Below are 23,497 nucleotides of genomic sequence, written 5' to 3'. Positions count from 1 at the left end.
GCTGAGTTTTACTTGTAATTCATCATCTAGCCAGCAGGAAATTTAATATACTCCATGAAGGCAAAGGGAGCAGTACCATCAGCACTTCTTGAACTGAGCCATAATGCAAGTGAAAAATACTATGAGGTAAATTTCATACCAGAAAGATTAAGGGTAGGCTGGTTTACATCATATGTTGATGAAAACGCAGGATTATTTAATTTGAAATTATCAATGTGGTTGTTTTTTTAAATAATGTGATGTGCGCTTTTAGAAAATGGAGTCACTTTCCTACACAGTTTATTAAAAGCTAGCAGCATGTTACCACTGGAGAAAAGCTCTTTCTAAAACAAAACAAAACTGACATTGAACAATGGAGTCTTTTTTTTTTTTCTTTTTCATGTCAAATGTCCAAGAGGAAATAGGGTAATTCTCGTAAAACAGATTGGCTGGGCTTCCCTGGTGGCACAGTGGTTGAGAGTCCGCCTGCCGATGCAGGGGATACAGGTTTGTGCCCCGGTCCGGGAGGATCCCACATGCCACGGAGCAGCTGGGCCCGTGAGCCATGGCCGCTGAGCCTGTGCGTCCGGAGCCTGTGCTCCGCAACGGGAGAGGCCACAACAGTGAGAGGCCCGCATACCACAAAAAAAAAAAAAAAAAAGAATCCACCTGCCAACGAAGGGAACACAGGTTCTAGCCCTGGTCCGGGAAGATCCCGCATGCTGTGGAGCAACTAAGCCATGCACCACAACTACTGAGCCTGCGCTCTAGAGCCCATGAGCCACAACTACTGAGCTCACGTATGACAAATACTGAAGCCTGCCCGCCTAGAGCCCGTGGTCCACAACAAGAGAAGCCAAGAGTAGCCCTCGCTCACCGCAGCTAGAGAAAGCCCACACACAGCAACGAAGACCCAACACAGCCAAAAGTAAATAAATAAGTAAATTTATTTAAAAAAAAAAGATTGGCTGGTCAAGATAAATAGCAAATATCATATTGTAATTTATAGTAGGGTTTTTTGGGGGGTTAAATAAGCCTTGGTTTATTATCTCCTACATCAGTTGGACTTCCTCCCCTCCACCCCTATCCCCATGATAAAGGATTCATTTTAAAACAAACGTAATTATTTTAAACATAGTTTATCTTGTCTGATAAGGGTTTTTTAAGGTAATAAACATGGCCATGTTGATGCATTTCTTTTTTTTTGGCTGTACTGCACAGCATGTAGGATCTTAGTTCCCTAACCAGGGATCAAACCCACACCCCGTGCATTGGAAGGTGGAGTCTTAACCAGTAGACTGCAGGGCAAGTCCCATGCTGATGTGTTTTAGAATCCTAACTTCCTTTCCCTCTCAGCTAGAACACAGGGTAAAGGAATCATAGCCCAAATTGAGTTTATACATACTGAGATGTTTTTATATTGTTTTGGGAAAGAGATTTAAAAATTCTGTATTTGCAATTAAACTCCTACTTAATTTCTAGGCTTCAGATAATGAAAAAGTAGCCAATTTTTTAAATGAATGAATGGCTCTATTTAACTTTGCTCCAGGGGCGGGGCACAGTGTCAGGGTCATTGATCCTTGAGAGAAGGTTCTCAGTTTTATAACATCTGAATTGCATTGTTCCTTCTTTCAGAGTCATATCTACCAACCCAGAATGTGAAGTAGGGTCGAACCAGAAAAACACACAAAAAAACTGCAAAATACATACTCTTGGTTCCTTCTATAAAACTCCCCATAAGGACAAGCACAAATGCCAGGACAGAATGTCTGTGTTTAACCTGTTCTAGGGGCATCACTGTTATATTTACGTGATTTCTGAATTCAGTGCTGTCGTGATACAAAATGCAATACATCAAAATGGTTATTATTTGCAATGCTGTTTCCTTTTTGATTAGAATGAAGCAGTGGGCTGTCACAAAAGCAGAAGAAAACATGTCGATGCAGACCTTGTCGGAAGCCAGGATTCGGAAGGAGGCGATGACCTGCTCGGCGGTGTCGGTGTCGGCCGTCTCTCTGGTCATGAAGTCAATGAAGGATTGGAAGGTGACGGTGCCCTGCCCGTTGGGATCCACCAGGGTCATGATGCGGGCAAACTCAGCTTCACCCTGAGGCAAGGTTGCAAAGAAACATTTACTTCAACCGACAACTCTCAGCAGTGCCGTTCTCCTGCTTTTACCTGTTGGCATGCAAGTTCCTTTCTGCTTGAAAACTTACATAGTCCCTGCACTTCCCTTCCACTTTTGGAACACATTCCCCTTATGGGTGACTTAAGTTTACTGCCGTCAAATGATTTTTAAACGTTGCTGTAGCATCAACCCAGAAGCTCCTGAATGTCAGAATTCCTTCCTCTCTCTAACCCATGTTGCCGTTGGGACTTAATATAGTTATGGAAGAGGAATTCAAAGAGGGTTAGGCCTTTTCTCAGACTACAGTTGAGAAGAATAATACTGCAAAAGAGAAGGCAGGTCAGAAAAGGGTTCTCATGATGCTTATTTGACAGTTCTGAGAGGAATCAAAGCAGCTTATGTTCAACATTACACATCAGCAGGTAATAGAGAAGTGAGGGTATAAGGGCACACTCACAGCCCACAGGGAAATGTAAGATTTCTTAGCTGATTTTTACTAAAAACTTTTTATCTTCTAAAATACTAGAGGAAAAAATACTTTAAAATCAGCAAGAAAAGACACTGAAGTGTATACTCTCAATGGGTGAATTGTATGGTATGTGAATTATCTCTCACTTAAAGCTGTTTAAAAATCATCAGGAAAGTTTATGTTCTCGTCCTTCACTAGGAAAAAACCAGCTGACCGATGACTGAATGAAAATATATGTTCTGGCTCTGTGAAGTTATTTTTATATGGTACCAGGCAAACCTTCAAAAATGTTACCCTAGACAATGTAAGTCAATGAACCCCAAATGAGCTGCCATAGTTTAAGGCAGTTGTCTCCTATAATACAAATCTAAGCTCAATAGAATATCACACGGTAGTAAAATTTTCAACTTCTGTCTTACCAAGTCATAACCCATGGAGATCAGGCAGGCTCTGAAATCCTCATGATCCATCAGGCCATTCTTCCTCTGCCGACAAATACAAAGAACAAAGAAGTTGAGGGCTTCCCTGGTGGAGCAGTGGTTAAGAATCCGCCTGCCAATGCAGGGGACACAGGTTCGAGCCCTGGGCAGGGAAGATCCCACATGCCGCGGAGCAACTAAGCCCGTGCGCCACAACTACTGACCCTGCGCTCCAGAGCCCACGAGCCACAATTACTGAAGCCCACATGCCCAGAGCCCGTGCTCTGCAACAAGAGAAGCCACCGCAGTGAGAAGCTTGCGCACTGCAATGAAGAGTAGACCCCGCTCGCCAGAACTAGAGAAAGCCCGCACGCAGCAACAAAGACCCAAAGCAGCCAAATAAATAAATTATATAAATAAATAAATAAAAAGAAGTTGAGAGTTAGAGGCAAAATAAAAAACTCTACTTGACCAGGGAACAAAATCCAATACAAGAAGGGACACTTTGAGATTTGCCAAATAATTTGTAAATGCCATCACTGACTTAGAGGAAGGACAGACCCGACACAGGGATGTTAAAAAATAATTTCTTAAAAAGGAGAAAGGAGGAAAGGAGGGTAAACAGCAGTCAAGAATGAAAGGAGACCACACATTCAAGAAAGCAGGAGGGACTACCCAGTGCCAGAGAAAATGACCTCGTCAGGAGCTGCCCACTGCCACCCACCGATGGCTGAACACACTCTAAGTGTTCTGAGAAATCCTCACGCTCTCGTGGCCCCAGGCAGTCCTCACTTGTAAAATTCCCCCAAAGATTAAAGCATGGCTAGGACTCACACTGGAAAGTTACCCCGCAGCTACTCTCAGGCCCATGTCCCTCCAAGACACAAAAATCCTTAATTTAAACTATTAAACTTGGCAGGTTCTGCATTGTCTGCCTTTGAACTTTTGTTGCAAAAGACAGTCTCGTTATCCTAGATTCAAATAAATTTGGGGTTTTTTTCCTATGAGGTGGCCCAAACGATTGAGGGCTGTCTTCGCATAAGCCCGGGTGGATGTGTGTAGGGACGATGATCAATTATTTCCCTCCACAGGAGGAAAATGACTCAACCTGAAGGAAGTCAGGTCAGTGTTACAGCGTGTTTTGTACAGTACAGTTGTGCTGAAGCCAAGCTAACTTTAATGTCCACCTCTGTGTATAATTCTTTATTTATGCCTCAGCTCCCTGATCAGAAGTCTACTTTCTGAACTCTTTGATAGGCCTGAATATGGCTGGTCTAGAGCAGAGGCATTTTAAGAACCATTTAACTGATATCTGTAAACCATAAACAGGGTCCCAAGCAAAGTAATGAAATATACTTACTTTGTTACGGATCTTTTAAGGAATGGAATGTGGCCTTAGGAGTCACTTTTAACTAGATGATAAGCAAACTGGGCATTTTCTTGTGAAGAACTGGTTTTACTCAATTGTATTCAAATCAAAACACTAGATAATATTTTAAGAGCTGCACTTAACTTTTTATATGCTCCCCATTTTGTTGGTGCATTTTCCTTCAACATTCCGTGAATAATTTTGTTAATTAAAAAAGAAACTTAAATTTTATGGCAAAAGAGTAGGCTAATTTTCATCAGGTGCTTCACCTAAATAGTTAATTAGGAAAAGTTCATTACAGCTTTGTATTTACGTACTTAGAAAATGTCCTAAATCCCAAAACCACATTTTGGTAAGGATACACTTTCACTTAGAACAAATCTAGTGTTGATCCCAACTGCAAAGGCATTCGTTAAGTGCTCTGTATAAAACAGCCCACAAACCCAGACTTTGTGTCACCTTCAGCGACATCAGAGCTTACTTAGCACACTTCATGTCAGAGGCTCTTTTCCTTTGGCCTTAATCGTCCTGTTTCCCCATAACCTTTAAGGACATTAAAACTTAAAATAATAGCATGAATACTATTTCAAATACATCTTTTGATGTCCCCAGTGGTGCCTTTCAAATAACTAGAGGGAGTGAGGTACCCTGTCGAAGTGGTTGAAGGAGGCTCTGAACTCATTCATCTGCTCCTGGGTGATGCCCTTCGCATCTCTCATCAGGATCTGGGTCTCCACTTCGTTGATGGTTCTGGCAATGGTCGTCAGCAGCAGCTCCCAGCCCACACGAATGTGCTACCGAGGGAAACATCAAACGATCAGCTCCAGGTCCTCCCAGCAGGTCAATCTTGCCTCCTCATTTTCATTTTTTTTTTTTTACACCTTTATTAGAGTATAATTGCTTTACAATGGTGTGTTAGTTTCTGCTTTATAACAAAGTGAATCAGTTATCCATATACATATGTTCCCATATCTCTTCCCTCTTGCGTCTCCCTCCCTCCCACCCTCCCTATCCCACCCCTCCAGGCGGTCACAAAGCACCGAGCTGAGTCAACCCAAAGGGAGATAAGTAGGGCTTCCCTATGCTTTTTTTTTTTTTAATTCTACTTTTCCACTTTTTTCGAGATTCTATTGGGAAATACTCAGAAGTGAGACCGGGGTTCTAGCAGTGACAACTGGCACTGTAAAGATAAAATATACAATGTACAGTGTATTATTTGTCATTAGCGTTTACCAAATAGCAGGATGGGCCCTGGATTATACCCACTGGCCAAATTGCAAGATCAAATTGGATCAAACTGGCCAAAACGTAATAGTCCAATTTCAGTTCATTGTTGTGATAATGATGATGATAAAGTTGTTGAGGATGGTGATGATAATTAACAACTATGTAGCGCTTGATCTAGTTCACAAAGCTTTTTCACATACAGTAACAGGAAAGGTTTAATGATCCCTTTCATACTTATAGAACAAAACAGGAACAGATGGAGACCAACGTGGGAGGAAAGCACCCTGAGAAGGCGAAGTGGTCACAACCAGAAACCAGAGCACCGCAGGCCTGTGCAGTGGCTGTACCTCCATGGTGTAATTAGTGTGCTTGTTGTCGAAGACCAGGGCCTCCTGGATGAGCTGATGGTCACCTTCCAGCTTGTCGATGTTGTTCTTGTAGTTGATGATGTTGTGCTCGTACTGCTTCAGCTGATTCATCTGGTCCTCCAGGGCTCCCGTGATCTGGATGGAGCTCCGGGCAATCTCCTGGTGGAGGCATGAACAGGAGAAGAAAACAAGGTGAGCCGGCCTTTCAGGTTACTACGGGGGCCTTCCTGCTTCTGCTTCCAATGCCACGCCGGCATCAGGCGGCAGCTAGAGACACTTGCTTTTTCAGATAAAGTGGGAAACAGGGTAGTACTGCCGCATGAAGCAAGCTCTATTTCTAGTCTGTCTAGAGAATGGGGAAAAAACAAAACAAACCCACCAAGATCCATAAAAGCAAAGCAAGACAGGTAAGAAAGGAGCCATTTAGGCCTCTTCCAGTGAACAAAGAAGCCTCCCCAGGCTGGAGCTGCCTCTTCTGCAGGAGGCCAGGGGATGGTCTGCACGAATGCAGCTGCCAGGGAGATTTCGGACCACTGGATGCTTGCTTCATCACCGGTCAAAAGAATTTCCTAGATTTTTAGATGTCCTCCTCTTAAGAAAAAAGTTAACATTTTATCACCAAAAGGGAGGCTGGGAGAAGAATAAATAGGCCAATAAATGTCTCTTGGCTGTTCTTGGTGATAAAATGAACCCAGCAATCAGTGTCATTCAAAGATTACTTTTCCCTGAATGTTCTGAAAATGCCAAGTATTTGTGACTCATTAGGGACGGACGGTTTAAAACTCTAGGTCCTGCAGAGGCTGAAAACTGAGGAAGAGCCCCGTCACCATCCTTAAGGACAGGATGAATGGATGGCAGCAAGAACAGCCTCAACTTTGGTGCACAGGTGCCCTCCCTGCCCCCCGCCCCGCACTGACGCTCATGGGCGCCCAGGCTGCAAGAGCTCAGGGGCCATCAAGAGTAAGGCCCACGGAGACCTGGATGGTGCTCTCACGGCACTGAGTGGAGACAGGTCGTCGTGTCAGCTCAGGGACCGATTTGGAGGCTGTGACAGGCTCCCTCTGAAGGTCACTAACCCACCTCCATCTTGTTCTGGATCCAGGGCCCAATGGCATTGGCCTGTGCAGCGAACTGGCGCCGCAGACGCTCGTTGGCATGCTGGCGGGCCAGCTCCTCCTGCAGCGACTGGTCCCGGATGGGCACGAGCTGCTTCACCTGCCAGGGTTCAAGGGCAACAGGGGTTAGAGGCCAGCTGTGGTCTAGGAGGAGGGACCAAGATCGGTGGTGGTGGCTGGAGGGCAGGGGTGGGAGCAGAGAGAGAGGGAGGGAGAGTGGTGGGGAGGGGAGGAGAGGTAGGGAGGGGAAGGGGAGTGGGGTCCCTACTTTAGGGACTAAAGGAAGAGCTCAGTCTAGCCTCGACTGCCACCCAGTGCCTCCACTGCCTGCTGAAAGACTGGCTAAGTCTGCAAGAGGGACACTGACCGTTCCTCTAGCCAGGGGCTCTTGGCCTGCAGTACTAACCCTACGGGGAGCTGGGTCCAGGGTGCAGAGAATCTGTGAACTTGAATGAAGGAAAAGTGGCATCCTTATTTTCACCACCCCTAATGGAAAATGAGCATTTCCTTTGATTATGAATGCGGGCACCAAATCCACTGTGACTTTATCACAATAGAAATCACAGACATTCTCATATATATTAGTTACTGCCTGCCTCTCAAAATATCATATACATTCATCACTACTCACAATTATTAGACCTGCTATTAGATCATGGTTTAAAATGTGGTAGTATATAGCCTTCATTAAAATTTATTTTTTATCCAAGTACCATTGATTTACAGTGTTGTGTTAATTTCAGGTGTACAGCAAAGTGATTCAGTTACACAAATATATGTAAAAAATATTTTACTAACTTTTTTTTTTTTGCAGTACACAGGCCTCTCACTGTTGTGGCCTCTCCCGTTGCGGAGCACAGGCTCCGGACGCACAGGCTCAGTGGCCATGGCTCACGGGCCCAGCCGCTCCACGGCATGTGGGATCTTCCCGGACCGGGGCACGAACCCGTGTCCCCTGCATCGGCAGGCAGACTCTCAACCACTGCGCCACCAGGGAAGCCCTTTAATAACTATTTTTAATGTAATTTATTTCCTTTGTAACCTTAAATGTTTTTTATGAATTTACACATGTTATTATCAGAAGGGATCCACGGGCTTCCCTGACTACCAAGTGATCCAAGACACAAAAAAAGTTGAGAACCCCTGCCAGTTTCAGGAGCTCAGTCCTATATGATGTTGGACCACAGGAAAGTATCCTACCCTGCCTACATCTTTTCCATTCCATTTGTACCCTGTGATTTACACTTTAATGCTACGTCTCAGTTCTTTTTGAATCCGCAGACAAAAGAGCTACTTCAAGAAGGCTTTTCTGTGTGTTGGCAAAACTGCTGCTAAAGACATTATTATTCAACGTACCTTTTACAAAACTCCCTCTGGCAAATTTTGCTTTATAACTTCGTGACAAGAGAAAAGTTTGTCTCACTTTAAGAAATGACACATTTCCCTATTTTTTTCAAGGAAACTACTTAGCTCAACACGTTTCCTTCTTCACTCCGGCTGTCACACGAACAGAGCTAATTTTAAGGTCAAACACAATAACTAATTATGGTCTCTCAGATGAACACTCCCATACCTGTATTTTTTTTTCCTCTTTGCATCGTTTATAACTAAACGATTACTGAATGTGTGTTTTTATAGCAAGCCACCTCAAATGCATGTGGTGGATTTCTTAAAGACTATGTAGTAGCATACTAAGATGATCGTGCCTCAATTTAAACAAGAAAATAAATCTTTTTTAAGAATGAGACAAAAAGGCTCAAATGATCCCATTGGACTATAATTAAGTCTGTACGGTTTCCCCAAATATAAGAGGCAGCAAATTAGCAGGAAGTCCTTTGGTTCCCCAGATACAGTTTTCTAAGTAATTTTCCCGCATTTAAAATTCACACACACTTGGGACATGTCTATCCCATATTCTAAAAATTCTTTAACGAAGTACTAGCGGCAAGCTGATACCATCAAATTTTCAGTTGGGGTTTTAAAAATAGTTTCCTTTATGGTATTAGCATCATAACCTGTACTGAGTTTGCCAACATTGATAAGGTTTTCCTTAAGGACAATCATTTCTACTTTCTTTCCTTACAAATCACAGAAGCTGCTGAATGGATTTAAGAGTATAACATATTTCATCTGTTAAAAACAAGCCCAAAATAGAGTCGAGTGCTAAATCCCACTCCACCAGACCAAGATTTAACTTAATTACAGTTTCCACTCTCCCAGAAACGGAATCTTAGTCAATCAGTCATCTGGGTGGACCCCTTCCCTCCCCTAAAGGAAAGTAACTCTGCAATAACCAATCTGCCTTTTTTTGGCCAGATAACTTCCCTGTTCCTACTCCCTTCTGCCTATAAAAGCCTTTCATTTTGTTCAGCTCCTTGGAGTCCCTTTCTGCCAGCTAGACTGGATGCTGCCCAATTCGAATCGATTTTTGCTCAAACACTTAAAATTGTTACTATGCCTCAGTTTCCCTTTTAACATGTCTATGAAGACAACCCTGATCGTGAGGCAATGTCACACAGTCACTCTAACTCCCCCAGGGCTTCACCTCTTCCCTCCACCTCGGCTTCGAGAACGTTAGCCTCGCCCCCTCCCCCCTCAGTCGCCCACCTTGTCCCACTTGGACCGGATCTCGTCCACGGTGACAGTGCTATAGGGGTTGCTCGAGCTGATCCTGATGCTGTAGCTCTGGATCACCTTCTCCACCTCGTTCTGGATGGCCAGGATGGACTGCCGCTCGCCGTCGGCCTCGGGCAGTGTAGCCTTGAACTGCTCGTGGGCGGTGATCAAGCTCTAAGCCAGAGACAGAGAGGAGAAAACCCGACTTACTTCAGTGTGAATTTTACAGGCTTGCTGTTCCCTTCAGCATGCGTATAAATGACTTTATAACTGCGGGAATCTCCAGTGGAAGACAAATTCTGGATGTCTTTAGAAAAGCTACCTGGTGCACAAAAGTCAAGTTCCTCGAAAGGGGTAAAAAAGATCTCCTGATGACTCCTTGGTGGCTATTAATCCAAAGTCTTCAAAAAATAATTGTTTTCTTTTTAAAAAACTATGTTTGATTTCATCTTATATGATCCCCAGCTATTGTTTAGGTCTTACTCGCCACTGACATACAGAACTTAAATCAGGGCTTCCCTGGTGGGGCAGTGGTTAAGAATTTGCCTGCCAATGCAGGGGATACGGGTTCGAGCCCTGGTCCGGGAAGATCCCACATGCTGCGGAGCAACTAAGCCCGTGCGCCACAACTACTGAGCCTGTGCTCTAGAGCCCGTGAGCCACAACTACTGAGCCTGCGTGCCACAACTACTGAAGCCTGTACACCTAGAGGCTGTGCTCTGCAACAAGAGAAGCCACCGCAATGAGAAGCCCGTGCACCACAACAAAGAACAGCCCCCGCTTGCCGCAACTAGAGAAAGCCCGCGCACAGCAACGAAGACCCAACGTGGCCAAAAATAAAAATAAAAAAAAAATAAATGTGTGGCTGTGTCCCAGTAACACTTAAAAAAAAGAATTTAAATTAGCTGCCCTTTCTAATGACCAAGTTTACCTATAGCCCAAGAAAAGAACCTTTTCACATTTGCTGCCTTTATACCTAAAGATCACCAGGAAGTACATCCCTTTCTCCAAAAGAAAAGGCCACAGAAACCAACTCCTTCCCCTCAGGCTTTATAAAACCTCCACTTAACAACCCTATACCCTTGGACCCTAAAGTATAAGACAGCAGCCCTTTATACTCAGCTGTAGGAAGGTGCCACATGGACCACCTTCCAGGGCGAAGCTAACACTCAGTTCAGATGCTACAACAGATCAGCTGCTAGCACACCTTTCACTAAACAGAGAAACTACTTCATGCATCAAGTATGGCTTCCAAGGCATACTTAGACATCTCACTTTTTCCAAAAATAAATGGTTTTAGGTTGCCAACCTCTGCTTAAGAGTCTATGCAAGAAACACCATCACAGCCTCTTTCAGAAGACAAAGGCAATGTTCAACAAATTTCTTGCCTCTTACACCCCGCTGCAAAGCCTTCTAGAATGGCCCTTGGCAGGGAGATATGGGTTCAAATCCCAACCTTCAGTATTTCCTTTACATCTGGATTCTTTTCGATGACCTATCTATTTTACAGAAAAAAGAGAATCTAAAAGTATTTTCTCTATATTCCATTATACGTCAAATTCAGTATATAATGGTCTCTAATATATTGGGTCCTGGCTATTGGAGAGGAACGCTCCTCCCTAACTCGATCACTTAGAGGTCTTATTTACAATCTGAAGCTCCAGCAAAAATCAAAAGCAGAACATTTTGGCTGGTGGGAAGCAGAGGGTACTGATTTGTGGCTTCTTATGCTTTACGATCCGGCAAAACCCTATAGATCTTAACGAGGGGTAATATGCAAACATCTGCAAAGTAGTTAACTCAGCAGCCAGTAAACTCATAACCTGCTGTGACTAACCCCAAGAGCATATGTCTGTCTTGCTCGTATGATTCTACATTCCGTTTTAAAGAACAGACCCTTTTAGATGTAGTCACCACTATCTGGCTGATGTTAATTTAGTTGCATTAAAGAGTGGTATACACATTTTTAAGCTAAAGGCCAAAGGGTAATATGGGTTTTCTAACCACATTTTTTTTTTAAGTTAAAAAACGAAACAAAACCAAAAAGAGAACTCTAAGTTTTTAAAATTACGATTCATTTCTGGTACAGTGAGAGCACAGAGCTGGCTTCAGTTACCTGGATTTCCTCAATGCTGTGGACAATAAACATGTCTTGCAGATCCTCCATGGCGCCTTCCATCCAGTTGTTGAAAGGAGCAGCTCTCTTGGCAAACTCCAGGTGAAGCTGATCAATGGTTTCCAGCAATTTCTCAGTTCTCTGGAGATCAAAGAGAAACCAGTGTTATCATAGGTTAAATCATAAAAATTCTCTGAACATGTAAAGATGCACTCCAGAGCAGTAAACTATTATCTGACTTTTTTTTTTTAATGTATTTATTTATTTATTTTTGGCTGTGTTGGGTCTTCGTTTCTGTGCGAGGGCTTTCTCTAGTTGTGGCGAGCGGGGGCCACTCTTCATCGCGGTACGCAGGCCTCTCACTATCGCGGCCTCTCTTGTTGCGGAGCACAGGCTCCAGACGCGCAGGCTCAGTAACTGTGGCTCACGGGCCCAGCTGCTCTGCGGCATGTGGGATCTTCCCAGACCAGGGCTCGAACCCGTGTCCCCTGCATTAGCAGGCAGATTCCGAACCACTGCGCCACCAGGGAAACCCTATCTGACGTTTTGATGGTCGCAATCCTCTCATCATTAGCTTGTGTATACAAAAGATGAACTGATGTTCAAATGATGAGGCTGAGCCCTGCAGGTCTCCGAAGTGCCCTGTGCATCAGAGATGGATTTAACAACATCCAGAGTCACACTGTTCGGAAAGTATTTAAAATCCTCCTCCACATGCTACTCTTTTGAAAACTGAGACTCCACATAGGGTATAGAGGCACTTGATTTCAGCTAAAGCAGTACTTTGTAAGTTATAGGACCTGATTCCCTAACCGTGCTGGTTCACAGGAAATTCACGGTATCTTCCTCATTTTATAATCAACAGTGTGCCTTTCCCAAAAGTCGCCTAGAGAAGACGGAAGGAACTACAGTTCCATATTCTTAAATCCTCATTCAGGATTTCACACAGAGACCCTCTTTGCCTTTCTGAGCACATGAAAGCACAAGGCTTTAAGCCACCGAGAATGGCACTACGCGTTTCCTATGGCAGACAGGGCGGGGAGCTGGCATGGAAGCGTCTGGTATCTTCAAGTCTTCCATAATTAGATTCATTTTTCCTCCTGTTCTAAAATATTTGAGCTGTCTCTGTTATATGCCTGGTCCTTCCTTTCTCTCAGCCTTTTTCTTTAGGTGGATATGTTAACCGCTGGCTGGCATCCAGGAAGCTTGGTATCACATGTGTTAAAAGTTTCATCAGAGTCAGGGTGAAAAGACTCAGAAGACTGCTAACTGCTTCTTTCTGTCATGTCGTCTGAGTCTTCCGTGGTGAGAGACGATGAGGTTCAGCTAAAAAACAGCTGTTTCTCCAAGCCTTATACTTGAACAAGGCCAAATTCATCCTGATTCTGTTTCATATCCATTTTTCCTTACTTCAACATGTGTTGCCATTTTCCCTTTGCACATCTCAACTTCCGTTCCTCCTGATTTCCTGACTCATTCATGGCTCAATTTACTCTCAGATAAGGACTCTGGGGGAATTATCTGCCATTACTACTTCACACAAAATGAGTTTATACCGTTATCTCATTACTACTACTGGACTTTTGTTTCTTTAATTCAAAAGGATGCGTCACTGCCGTATGGATAAATTACAGTACAAAACTACCAACTTTCCATTTCCCTCTTTCTCCTACTTTTCATGTTCTCTGTAGAAGCTCCCTTCCCTAGATAATCTGTTTCGATTTATACACACCATACCACAGAAAAACAAAGTAACAGTGACTTACTGAAAGAGCCCCTATTAAAAGATTTCGTGCCAACAGGTGGCTTGGAGACTCACCTCCAGGGCCTCTCTCCTCTTCTGAGTGAGCGTTCCCAGCCTGTCCCACTGGTCACAGATTTTTTGGCACCGATCATTGATGTTCACAGCATCGTGATAGTCCAGTTCACTATCAGAAGGGAAAATAAAGATTGACTTTCCCAGATGACGTGAAGAAAAGTGGACATGGGCTCAAAATAAACAGATGATAATTTAAAAAAAAAAAAAGATCTGATGGGGAACTGGCAGGGTATTTCAGGGTTTTGTTCATCATCACCATCGCAAACATGATCACTATTCCCTCACATCATGAGAAGAATTAGTAAAACTCTTGGTGGTCAGCAGATTTCTAAACAGAGAGAAACGCTGTCTTTTCGACACAGTAGGCTAACTCTATTCTCCCTTTGTTTTCTTGGCCAGGCCTCCGGAGTGCATTATTTTTAAGTGGTGATGTACCTGTAAATGAAGCCAAGTATCTGACCTGGAGGACAGTCCCAGGGGCTGTGCTGAAGCCACGGGGATGGGAACATCAAATGAGTCATGCGGGAGGGAGGGAGGGAGGGAGGGATCAGCTTGCACCCCTTCGTGTCCTCGGCTGCCCTCAAAGGGCACAGGGCTGGATGGGGCACCACGTCCAGGAGGGGCACTGGGCTGCTGACCCTGGCAGGACAGAGTCCTTCCTCTTCTGACAAAGATTCCAACTCGTCTTATGCCTATCGTGTGAGAGCAGGAACAAAATGATTTCTCACTCCGTAGTCCCTCTTCCTCTCCAGCCCCGTCTGTACATCCTAACGGGATCTTGGTGACGTGAAGTAACTTGAACTTACCATTCAAGCAGATTCTCGACTAGATGGTTAACCTGTTATCTCTGGGGGTAAAAAGTTTGAATCCTGGACAAAATGTAATCACCCTTTTAGTTAAGATGAAAGCAAGACTCAGGGAGGTTTAAAGACATCTTCAGGAGACTTCTCCTTCAAAAATGGTCCAAGGTGAGGCTTTTAGGAAACTCCCTCCTATCCATCCAAATCCATTTCCCTGAAGCTTAAGTTTATTTCTTCTTCCAACTCTAAATGAAGGCAATGGTTGTTTATTACTTGTTTTTTTCTCTTAAGTGATATTAGCTTGTCCTTATTGAATGTTACTGTTTCTTTTACTGAATAAAGAAGATGCATACAGTTGTGATCTGAGTGTCATTTCAGTGGGTAAGAAGCTCCCTATCACCTAATGAAAGCCTGTCCAGTTCTTAAGAGCAGCTTTCTACATACACACATTTCACTAATTGAGATGGATTGAGATTCTGTGCTTATTTTTATAACCAGGTAACCAAAACCAACCAAAATACACCAGCAATGTGCACAGCCTTGAATACAAAGTGAAAAGGCCATGGCCCTTCAAAATGCAACTATTAAAGAACAGAAAGATTTCAAAAACAAAAACCTAGGAACCGTCTACTGATACACAATGGAGACATCAATGCTAATCTCTCCGTGGTTATCTTTAGGGTGTACATTTTTCCCTCTTCTCTAATTCATACGTACTAGCTCTATACCTACTTGCTTTCAAGAACTTAGGGTTTGCATAACTGTGCATACTATTTTTATTTTTTTAAAATAAATTTATTTATTTATTTTTTGCTGTGTTGGGTCTTCGTTGCTGCACGCGGGCTTTCTATAGTTGCAGTGAGCGGAGGCTACTCTTCGTTGTGGTGAGCAGGCTTCTCATTACGGTGGTTCCTCTTATTGCAAAGCACGGGCTCTAGGCGCGCAGGCTTCAGTAGTTGCGGCACGCAGGCTCAGTAGTTGTGGCTCACGGGCTCTAGAGTGCAGGCTCAGTAGCTGTGGTGCACAGGCTTAGTTGCTCTGCGGCATGTGGGATCTTCCCTGACCAGGGCTCAAACCCGTGTCCCCTGCATTGGCAGGCGGATTTTTAACCACTGCGCTACCAGGGAAGCCCTGTTTTTATTTTTTGTACTTTAAGAACTGCACAAACATGTTTGTTATTTTAGAAAAGGTAAAAAGGAAAGGGAGACTAATAACAGTAAGATGAGCACATCTTTAAATTCTGTGGTTCCTCTCTCGACTGTGTAAAGAAATACGCATTGAGGATAACCGAGAATAATAATAATATAAAATTATTACTTAAGTTTTAAGGGCAACACTTAAAACCATTCCAAATTACTTATGGGAGCTATGATAGAGCATTCAACTGCTTGAGTTTCTCCCCCTTATTTTATTTGTAATTGTTAACAAGCAGCCAAACAGCCAACATGCAAGAAGCATGAGAACTAAGAGTAAGGCCACAAACACAGCGAACAAATTAGATATGAAGATGACAAATAATTAAGAATATATTTAGGCAAGGCCAAATAGGAAGACACTCTTAAAAGAGGCCATCTCTGTTAATTAAGGCATTTGCTCTGGTTAAGAATGAGCAACATGGGGGTCTTAAAATGTAACATATCATGATAAACATGTATTATTGGTTGTTTAAAGTTATCATTATGTGACAGGCTCTAAAAATTGTGCATATATATCCGTGGTTATAATGAGAGAGAAGTAGGGAATGAAATTCTGTATTTATCAAAAAGAAGCAAGGGTCTTAAAAAAAAAAAAGAAAGCAAAAAAAAAGCTTAGAAACACTGCAGGGAGGCCCCTCTCCCAGAGGGTGGCCACAGCCAGAGGCAGCACCACCTGGACCAGCAGGACCTACAACTCCCACTGGGTAAACCAGCCTGGGCTCAACCTCATGCTAGCTCCTCCCATAAAATAAAAAGCATGAAAAAGAAATGGCACTTATTTGACAACAAAGAAAAGTGGGGCCTTAATGTTTCTTCTTTCAGAGGTGTCTTGTTTTTGGTTTCTGGGCGGGCAATGTGGTCCCGTCTCCTGCACCCAGGCCTGGGTGAGGCCACCTTTGCGAGCCGTGCTCTGTCCTGTTACTTGTTTCTCATTCTCTTGGATACGAAGCTGCCTGTGCTGGGGCTGGGGGTGCTGCCCAATGGGAGGACACAGGGATGCTACCACAATCAAAGCACCAGAGAGGAAGTCAGTGCATCTCTTTATATATAAAAAAAAGGGCTTCCCTGGTGGCGCAGTGGTTAAGAACCTGCCTGCCAATGCAGGGGACACGGGTTCGAGCCCTGGTCAGGGAAGATCCCACATACTGCAGAGCAACTAAGCCCATGCGCCACAACTACTGAGCCCGCGCTCTAGAGGCCGTGAGCCACAACTACTGAGCCCATGCGCCGTAACTACTGAAGCCCACGCGCCTAGAGCCCATGCTCTGCAACAAGAGAAACCACTGCAATGAGAAGCCCACACACTGCAACCAAGAGTAGCCCCCACTTGCTGCAACTAGAGAAAGCCCGCGCCCGCGCACAGAACAAAGGCCCAACGCAGCCAAAAATAAACAAATAAAATAAATAAATTTATTTTAAAAAAAGGACTTTTTTTTTTAGACTCCACATATAAGTGATATCATATGATATCTGTCTTTCTCTGTCTGGCTTACTTCACTTCTTCACTTAGTATGATAATCTCTAGGTCCACCCATGTTCCTGCAAATGGCATTATTTCACTCTTTTTTATGGCTGAGTAGTATTCCATTGTATATATGTACCACATCTTCTTTATCCATTCGTCTGTCAATGGACATCTGTCAATGGACATTTAGTTGCTTCCATGTCTTGGCTACTGTAAATAGTGCTGCTATGAACACAGGGGTACATGTATCTTTTTGAATTTTAGTTTTCTCCAGAAATATGCCCAGGGATTGCAGGATCATATGGCAACTCTATTTTTAGTTTTTTAAGGAACCTCCGTACTGTTTTCCCTAGTGGCTGCACCAATTTACATTCCCACCAACAGTGTAGGAGGGTTCCCTTTTCTCCGCACCCTCTCCAGCATTTATTATTTGTAGACATTTTGATGATGGCCATTTTGACTGGTATGAGTTAGTACCTCATTGTAGTTTTGATTTGCATTTCTTTAATAATTAGCAATGTTGAGCATCTTTTCATGTGCCTGTTGGCCATCTGTATGTCTTCTTTGGAGAAATGTCTATTTAGATCTTCTGCCCATTTTTTGATTGGGTTGTCAACAAGGACCTACCGTATAGCACAGAGAACTATACTCAGTATTTTGTAATGACCTAGAAGGGAAAAGAATCTGAAAAAGAATAGATATATATATGTATAACTGAATCACTTTGCTGTACATCTGAAACTATCAAACACAACACTGTAAATCAACTATATTTCAATTAAAACAAAAAACAGGACCAATCCCATCACAGGGTCCTCTGGCTTGGTTCTACGGATACATCTAAGACAGGACAGGAAAGGCAAGCTCCCCTGCCCCTCTCTGGGAATGCCTGGGGAAGCTCTCCACCGAGTCCTCGCTTGGACCCAGGGCTCAATGTCAGCACTGGCACCCACACAGAGCACGTACTTGAGCTCCTGCGCGATGGCCGCGATCTGCTCCACGCGGTCCTGGTGCGCCGCCAGGTCGCTCTCGAATGCCTCGTGCTTCCGCAGCAGAGCCCGGACTTCGGTCAGAGACGCCGACTCGTAATCCTTCTGCAGCAAGATCTGCTCTTTGCCTGCAATGGTTGTAGCAAGGGAATGTGAGTGCTGTCACACTTCAGCCTCTATGCAAAGTACTGGGTGATTCCATAGAACCGAAAGGAGGAAAGGACAGCCCCGAGAGGCAGAGGCCACATTTCAACTGGAATTCAGGCTGTCACTCTGCTAAGGCCCCGAGTCCCTCTGTGTTCTGAAAGCTCGTGTCTACAAATACAGGGCGGAAAGCAGGCTGAGCACCTTCTAAATAACAAGTCTGTGATAAACCTAAGAAACAAGTATCTGACTTTCCCGTGAGATGCTCAGTTAAGTTAGTAATTATTAGCTCACAGAAATTACCTGGAATTATTAGGTAAAACACTTGTACTCTATTTGCCTGCCCATGGGCTCAACCTTTACTCCAATTCTTTTTGTTTGAAAGCTTTATTCTTTTAATGTGGTTAAGTGCAGCTTGTGATTTTTTTTTTTTCTCTTTTTGCGGTACGCGGGCCTCTCACTGCTGTGGCCTCTCCCGTTGCGGAGCACAGGCTCCGGACGTGCAGGCTCAGCGGCCATGGCTCACGGGCCCAGCCGCTCCACGGCATGCGGGATCTTCCCGGACCGGGGCACGAACCCGTGTCCCCTGCATCGGCAGGCGGACTCTCAACCACTGTGCCACCACGGAAGCCCCCAGCTTGTGATTTTTTATGTAATAACATTAGAAAAATTTCTCTCCGAAACTCCACCTATTTCCCCACAAATACTTCCTAAGTTAAGCAACTGCTGTGGTTATATAACTGGACCCATTTTTATTCCCTGGTTGATGACCTTTAAGAATTTAATTCCACAAAGCTAGACATGGAAAGCAAATGTTCACATGTTTAATGACAACACAGCACTTACCATCTGCCAGATACCAATTTTACTACTTTATAAAAACAAACTCATTTAGTCTTCATCAAAACCCTGTGAGGGAGGTATGACTGTTATTCCACTTTGGAGAGGACGCTGAGGCCCTGAGAGGTGAGAATGCATCCAAGGCCCACAGCTGGGAAGTATCAACTGCATGTCTGTGCCTGTGACCGTCTCGCTGAGCAACGCCAACAATCAAGCAGCAAGAAAGCAAAAGGGACCCAAGGGATGAGGGGAACCTCCCTGCCCTCTCTCGAAATAGATTACCATGCAATGAGGTGAATGTTTTGTTCTTTAACCTCAGCAAACAGCAGAGCCAAAAAAATCATGACCATAGTATCACGGCCATGGAAATGTCTGCAAGGCCTGAAAGGAGTAGATGAATCTCAGTGAAACAAAGGAGTTAAGACTATAGAAAATCACACCTCGTGTTCTTCCTTTCCAAGCAGATTTTCTAAGTGGGCAATTATGTTGCTTTGCGGCACTTAATAAACCTTCTATCAGCAGAAGCTAGTGTCTGGGCCAGGGCTGTCTGACCCGCAGTTAGGGAATAAACAGATGCTTGTGGAATCAGATAGAAGAAAGTGGGGGAGTCAGGAGGAGGCGGATACCTATGCAGGTAAGTGTGGGAAGAACGCATTGTGAGTCCTGTTTTATAAAAACATCCATCTTCATACTCACCTCCATTTTTTTTCTTTCTTCTTTTTTTTTTGGCCATGCCACGCTGCTTACGGGATCTTAGTTCCCCAACCAGGGATTGAACCCGGGCCACGGCAGTGAAAGCGCCGAGTGCTAACCACTGGACCGCCAGGGAATTCCCCACACCCACCTCTTGAAGAACCGCAGTACCTGGGACAGCAGACGAGAGAGGGGCGAGGGCAGCTGCCCACAGGGTCACAGGGACAGTGGTCACTGCACGTGGGGCTCTGTCCATAGCTCAGGCCCGATTCTCCAGGAGCCCCACCGCATCCTGTGGACTCACCGTAGGCCCAGGTTTCGTGCGTGGACGCCTTCTGCCGGAACTTCTCTGCCAGGTGCTCCACGCGCTCCAGCCTCCGGATCTCATTCAGCAGCCATTCCTCGTAGCCCTTCTCCGCCTGCTCCAGCCGCTGCCAGGCGCCCGCGATGTCCTGGGATGGGTGGGGACCGGCGAAGGCGCGTCCGTTACGCCCTGGCCTCCTGGGCCTCTCTACGAATCCCCTCCACCACGTCCAACAGTGTTTTCCTTTGTGTCTTCTTGTCTTTCCCTCACCCCTGTGCCTCCACACCCGCCCCAAATAGCCATTGAAATGTTTTGGCTTCTAAACATCTTCATTACCACTGCACCCTTTTAGGACTAAGATCACGGTTCTCATCGGCGAACATTTAACCTGATGCTTCTCCGGATGTGGACAAAGGCTAACGGGGCTTTAATTTTCTGGCTACGAGAAGACGAAGCCTCACAGTGACTCAGCCCAAAACGACTCTGACTCAGCGACTGGGTTCAGTCAGCCATTAACTGTCTCCCCGGCATCACGCACGTGCCAGGCACAGTGAGAGCCTTCGATATAAGAGTGAACAACAGCACCTGTAAAGTTCCCTGGGCCCCTGTGCAGCTTTCATGATTGTTGGGGGAGAAAGACATTAAATAAGGCGTTCAACAACAAGTGTAATTCCTATTTCCGATAGCGATACACTCTGAAGGAAAAACAAATCACGGTCAAGGGATGCTGATGAGAGCACGGTCGGGGCAGTTCCTTTAGGCGGGTTACTGAGAGGAGACCCCTCTGAGGAGGTGGCATTGGAGCCCAGACCTCACTCATGGAAAAGCCAGGTATGTGATGAAGTGGGGGACAAGCTAAAGGCCCGAGGACGGGGTGCACTCCACGTAGGGGAAGGACCACAGCAGGCGCGGCGCCCGCACAGTGGGTGAGGGGTAGAGCAGCCAGAGACATGGTCAGCAGGGTGGCCGTGGGGTCAGACCACATCGGATCCCAGATAAGGAATCTGGATCTTACTCTAAGTATTTCGGGAAGTCACTGGAAGGTTCTGAGAAGAAAGGAGACACGCTCTGATTTATATTTTAAAAAGATGACGGCAGCTGCTACGTAGAGAATGCATTTTAGGGGAAAAAGAACAAGAAAAGCAAGTGAGAGGGTTACTGCAAGGTTGAAGGAGAGACACTGGTGGCTTAGCATAGGTGGCAGCAGCTGAAGAGCTGCTCAGACTTAAGATATAATCTGGACGCAGAGCCAGTGGCACTGGCTGAGGAACCAGGCACAAGAAAGGGACAGACTAGGAGGATCAGTGATGACACCTGGGGTTGGGGCTTTAGTAACTTAGGGGATGGTGATGCTATTTACTAAGACAGAGATCACTGCGGGAGGACTCTTGGATGTTAGGTTTTGAGACATCCAAGCGGCTCTATGAACCTGGAACTGGGGGAGAAATCAGAGCTGAAGATGTAAAATTTGGGAGGTGTTGCCATTACAGCTGGTAGTTAAAGCCACGGGCCTGGATGAGGTCACCTGCAGGTATCAAGACAGAGAAGAAGGTCAGCATCCCTGTACCCACAAACCATCCACCTACATACAGCCCAGGGACAGGAGGAGGCAAAGCTGTGAACAGCGACGGGAAGGACTCGGTGGTCAGGTGGGAGGAACTCAGCTAAGTTCAAGGGTGGAAGAAGTTTCAAGAAGAAGGCCATGGTTACAGCTACAGCGAATATGAAAATAAAAGTGACCACTAGGGGGCTTCCCTGGTGGCGCAGTGGTTGAGAGTCTGCCAGCCGATGCAGGGGACATGGGTTCGTGCCCTGGTCCGGGAACATTCCACATGCCGAAAGAGCGGCTGGGCCCGTGAGCCATGGCCGCTGAGCCTGCGCGTCCGGAGCCTGTGCTCCGCAACGGGAGAGGCCACAACAGTGAGACGCCCGCGTACCGCAAAAAAAAAAAAAAAAAAAAAAGTGACCACTAGGTTGTCAACACGAACGCCGTTGCCTTTGAACAGAACAGTCTGTCTTAGGGTGGACGGAAGCCGGATTACTTACTGCAGGTTGAAGAGCAAAAGACATAAAGGAACGGGAAGTGACCAAAAACCAGTACCATAAAGAACTCTCTCTAGATGTCCTGCCACAAAGGGGAGACGAGAAACAGGACAGGTGCTGCAGGGAGGTGTGGAGTCACAGGAGGTTTTCATTTTCGTCTGGCAGATGCTAGAGCGCTTCCTATGCGGATGTGAAAGCTTCAGCAGAGCGGGAGAAACTGATGATGCAAAGAGGGATGTAAATATGGGACTGAGGCCTGGAGAAGGTGAATCGGGGAGATGGTAACAGGAGGGAACAGAGGGCCTGTGATCTAGATGCTGGTCCACCTAGAGGCGGGGAGGAGAGGAAGGGGACCGTCATCATTAGGTGTTTGTCAGAGGCCTGTCCTGCGTGAGGCACCAAGAGCAGCGAGGGTCAAGAACTGCATGACGGCAGGGGGAAAAGTATCCAGAAGGAAGTGGTCACAGGGCCAGAATTACAGTCAGTGCCTCTTCTCAGTGGCCCATCAGAGGAAGGACTTTGGGAAAAGAACAAAGAAAAGCGGGGGCTGCCCCCGGGGCCAGGGGGCTCCTCACCGACACCATCCTGCCCTCGGAGGGCATGAAGGCGGGCCGGTTGCTGAGGCGCAGCTTGGTCTGCAGCGTGTTGAAGTTGATCTCCAGCTGGCACTTCTCCTGCACCTTGGGCGGCTTGTGCTTCCGGCGGTAATCCCGAAAGTCCTCCAGCTTCTTCTGCATGGCCTGCATGGTCTTCTCAGGGGTCCGGTTCTCTAGCCAGGGGATCGTGCGCTGAATCCATTCCAAAAGCTGTTCCCAAGACACACGCACACAAAAAAACTGCTGACAACACCAGCAAACTGCCCCCCGCCCCCGGTTAAAAAACAGAGGCACGGAACGATTGGGAATGGATTGACTGAATGCTCCCGAGATTACAGAAGTCTGACTGGAAGGAGGGCATAAATACAAACTTCTGTGCCCTCCCAGGGCCACTCACCATCGCCCCCATGACACCACGCACAGGTCGAAAATTCAGAGTCAGCACGAGTCATGTTTTACAAAAATGGGACATTTACAGGAAACTCGGGGACCAGACATTAGCAGACAAATGCTGGATGGAGCTTTCAAATGAGAAAACAAAAACCTCACGTGGTGGAACATGGTGGAATAAAATCAGGAAAGAACTGGGTTTAACTCAAAATGTATTTCTGGTTTAAATCAGCTCAAATCTAACGGGTCTACTTACGAGATGAAAGTATCCTAAATCTGAGACTGACTCAATGCCAAAGTATATTTTATTTTAATAGCTAGCTTTCAAGGAAAGCCACAGGATGAAAGTGAAAATGGCAGTGACTCCAAGGATGAAGTACGCCCCCTTCTCCTGAATTACTACCAAGGCCTT

General features: G+C 45.4%; 1 protein-coding gene across 1 annotated transcript in view; it reads right to left on the bottom strand.

Moving 5' to 3' along the window:
- The window catches only part of ACTN2 (actinin alpha 2), a 75,952-nt gene that overhangs the window by 487 nt on the left and 51,968 nt on the right, over positions 1 to 23,497 (bottom strand). The window contains exons 10-20 of the mRNA XM_060127098.1: positions 22,675 to 22,905; positions 20,057 to 20,204; positions 18,053 to 18,203; positions 13,626 to 13,734; positions 11,807 to 11,947; positions 9,682 to 9,864; positions 7,040 to 7,174; positions 5,939 to 6,118; positions 5,012 to 5,158; positions 2,996 to 3,061; positions 1,928 to 2,086 (exon numbers count right to left, since the gene is read on the bottom strand). Of these exons, the coding sequence (XP_059983081.1) occupies positions 1,928 to 2,086; positions 2,996 to 3,061; positions 5,012 to 5,158; positions 5,939 to 6,118; positions 7,040 to 7,174; positions 9,682 to 9,864; positions 11,807 to 11,947; positions 13,626 to 13,734; positions 18,053 to 18,203; positions 20,057 to 20,204; positions 22,675 to 22,905 (1,650 nt within the window). The remainder of the gene's footprint in view (positions 1 to 1,927; positions 2,087 to 2,995; positions 3,062 to 5,011; positions 5,159 to 5,938; positions 6,119 to 7,039; positions 7,175 to 9,681; positions 9,865 to 11,806; positions 11,948 to 13,625; positions 13,735 to 18,052; positions 18,204 to 20,056; positions 20,205 to 22,674; positions 22,906 to 23,497) is intronic.

The sequence above is a fragment of the Lagenorhynchus albirostris genome, chromosome 16 (genome assembly GCF_949774975.1).
Source record: "Lagenorhynchus albirostris chromosome 16, mLagAlb1.1, whole genome shotgun sequence".
NCBI lineage: Eukaryota > Metazoa > Chordata > Mammalia > Artiodactyla > Delphinidae > Lagenorhynchus > Lagenorhynchus albirostris.
The sequence above is the reverse complement of the archived record's forward strand: the minus strand, read 5'-3'. Positions and strand labels throughout refer to the sequence as shown.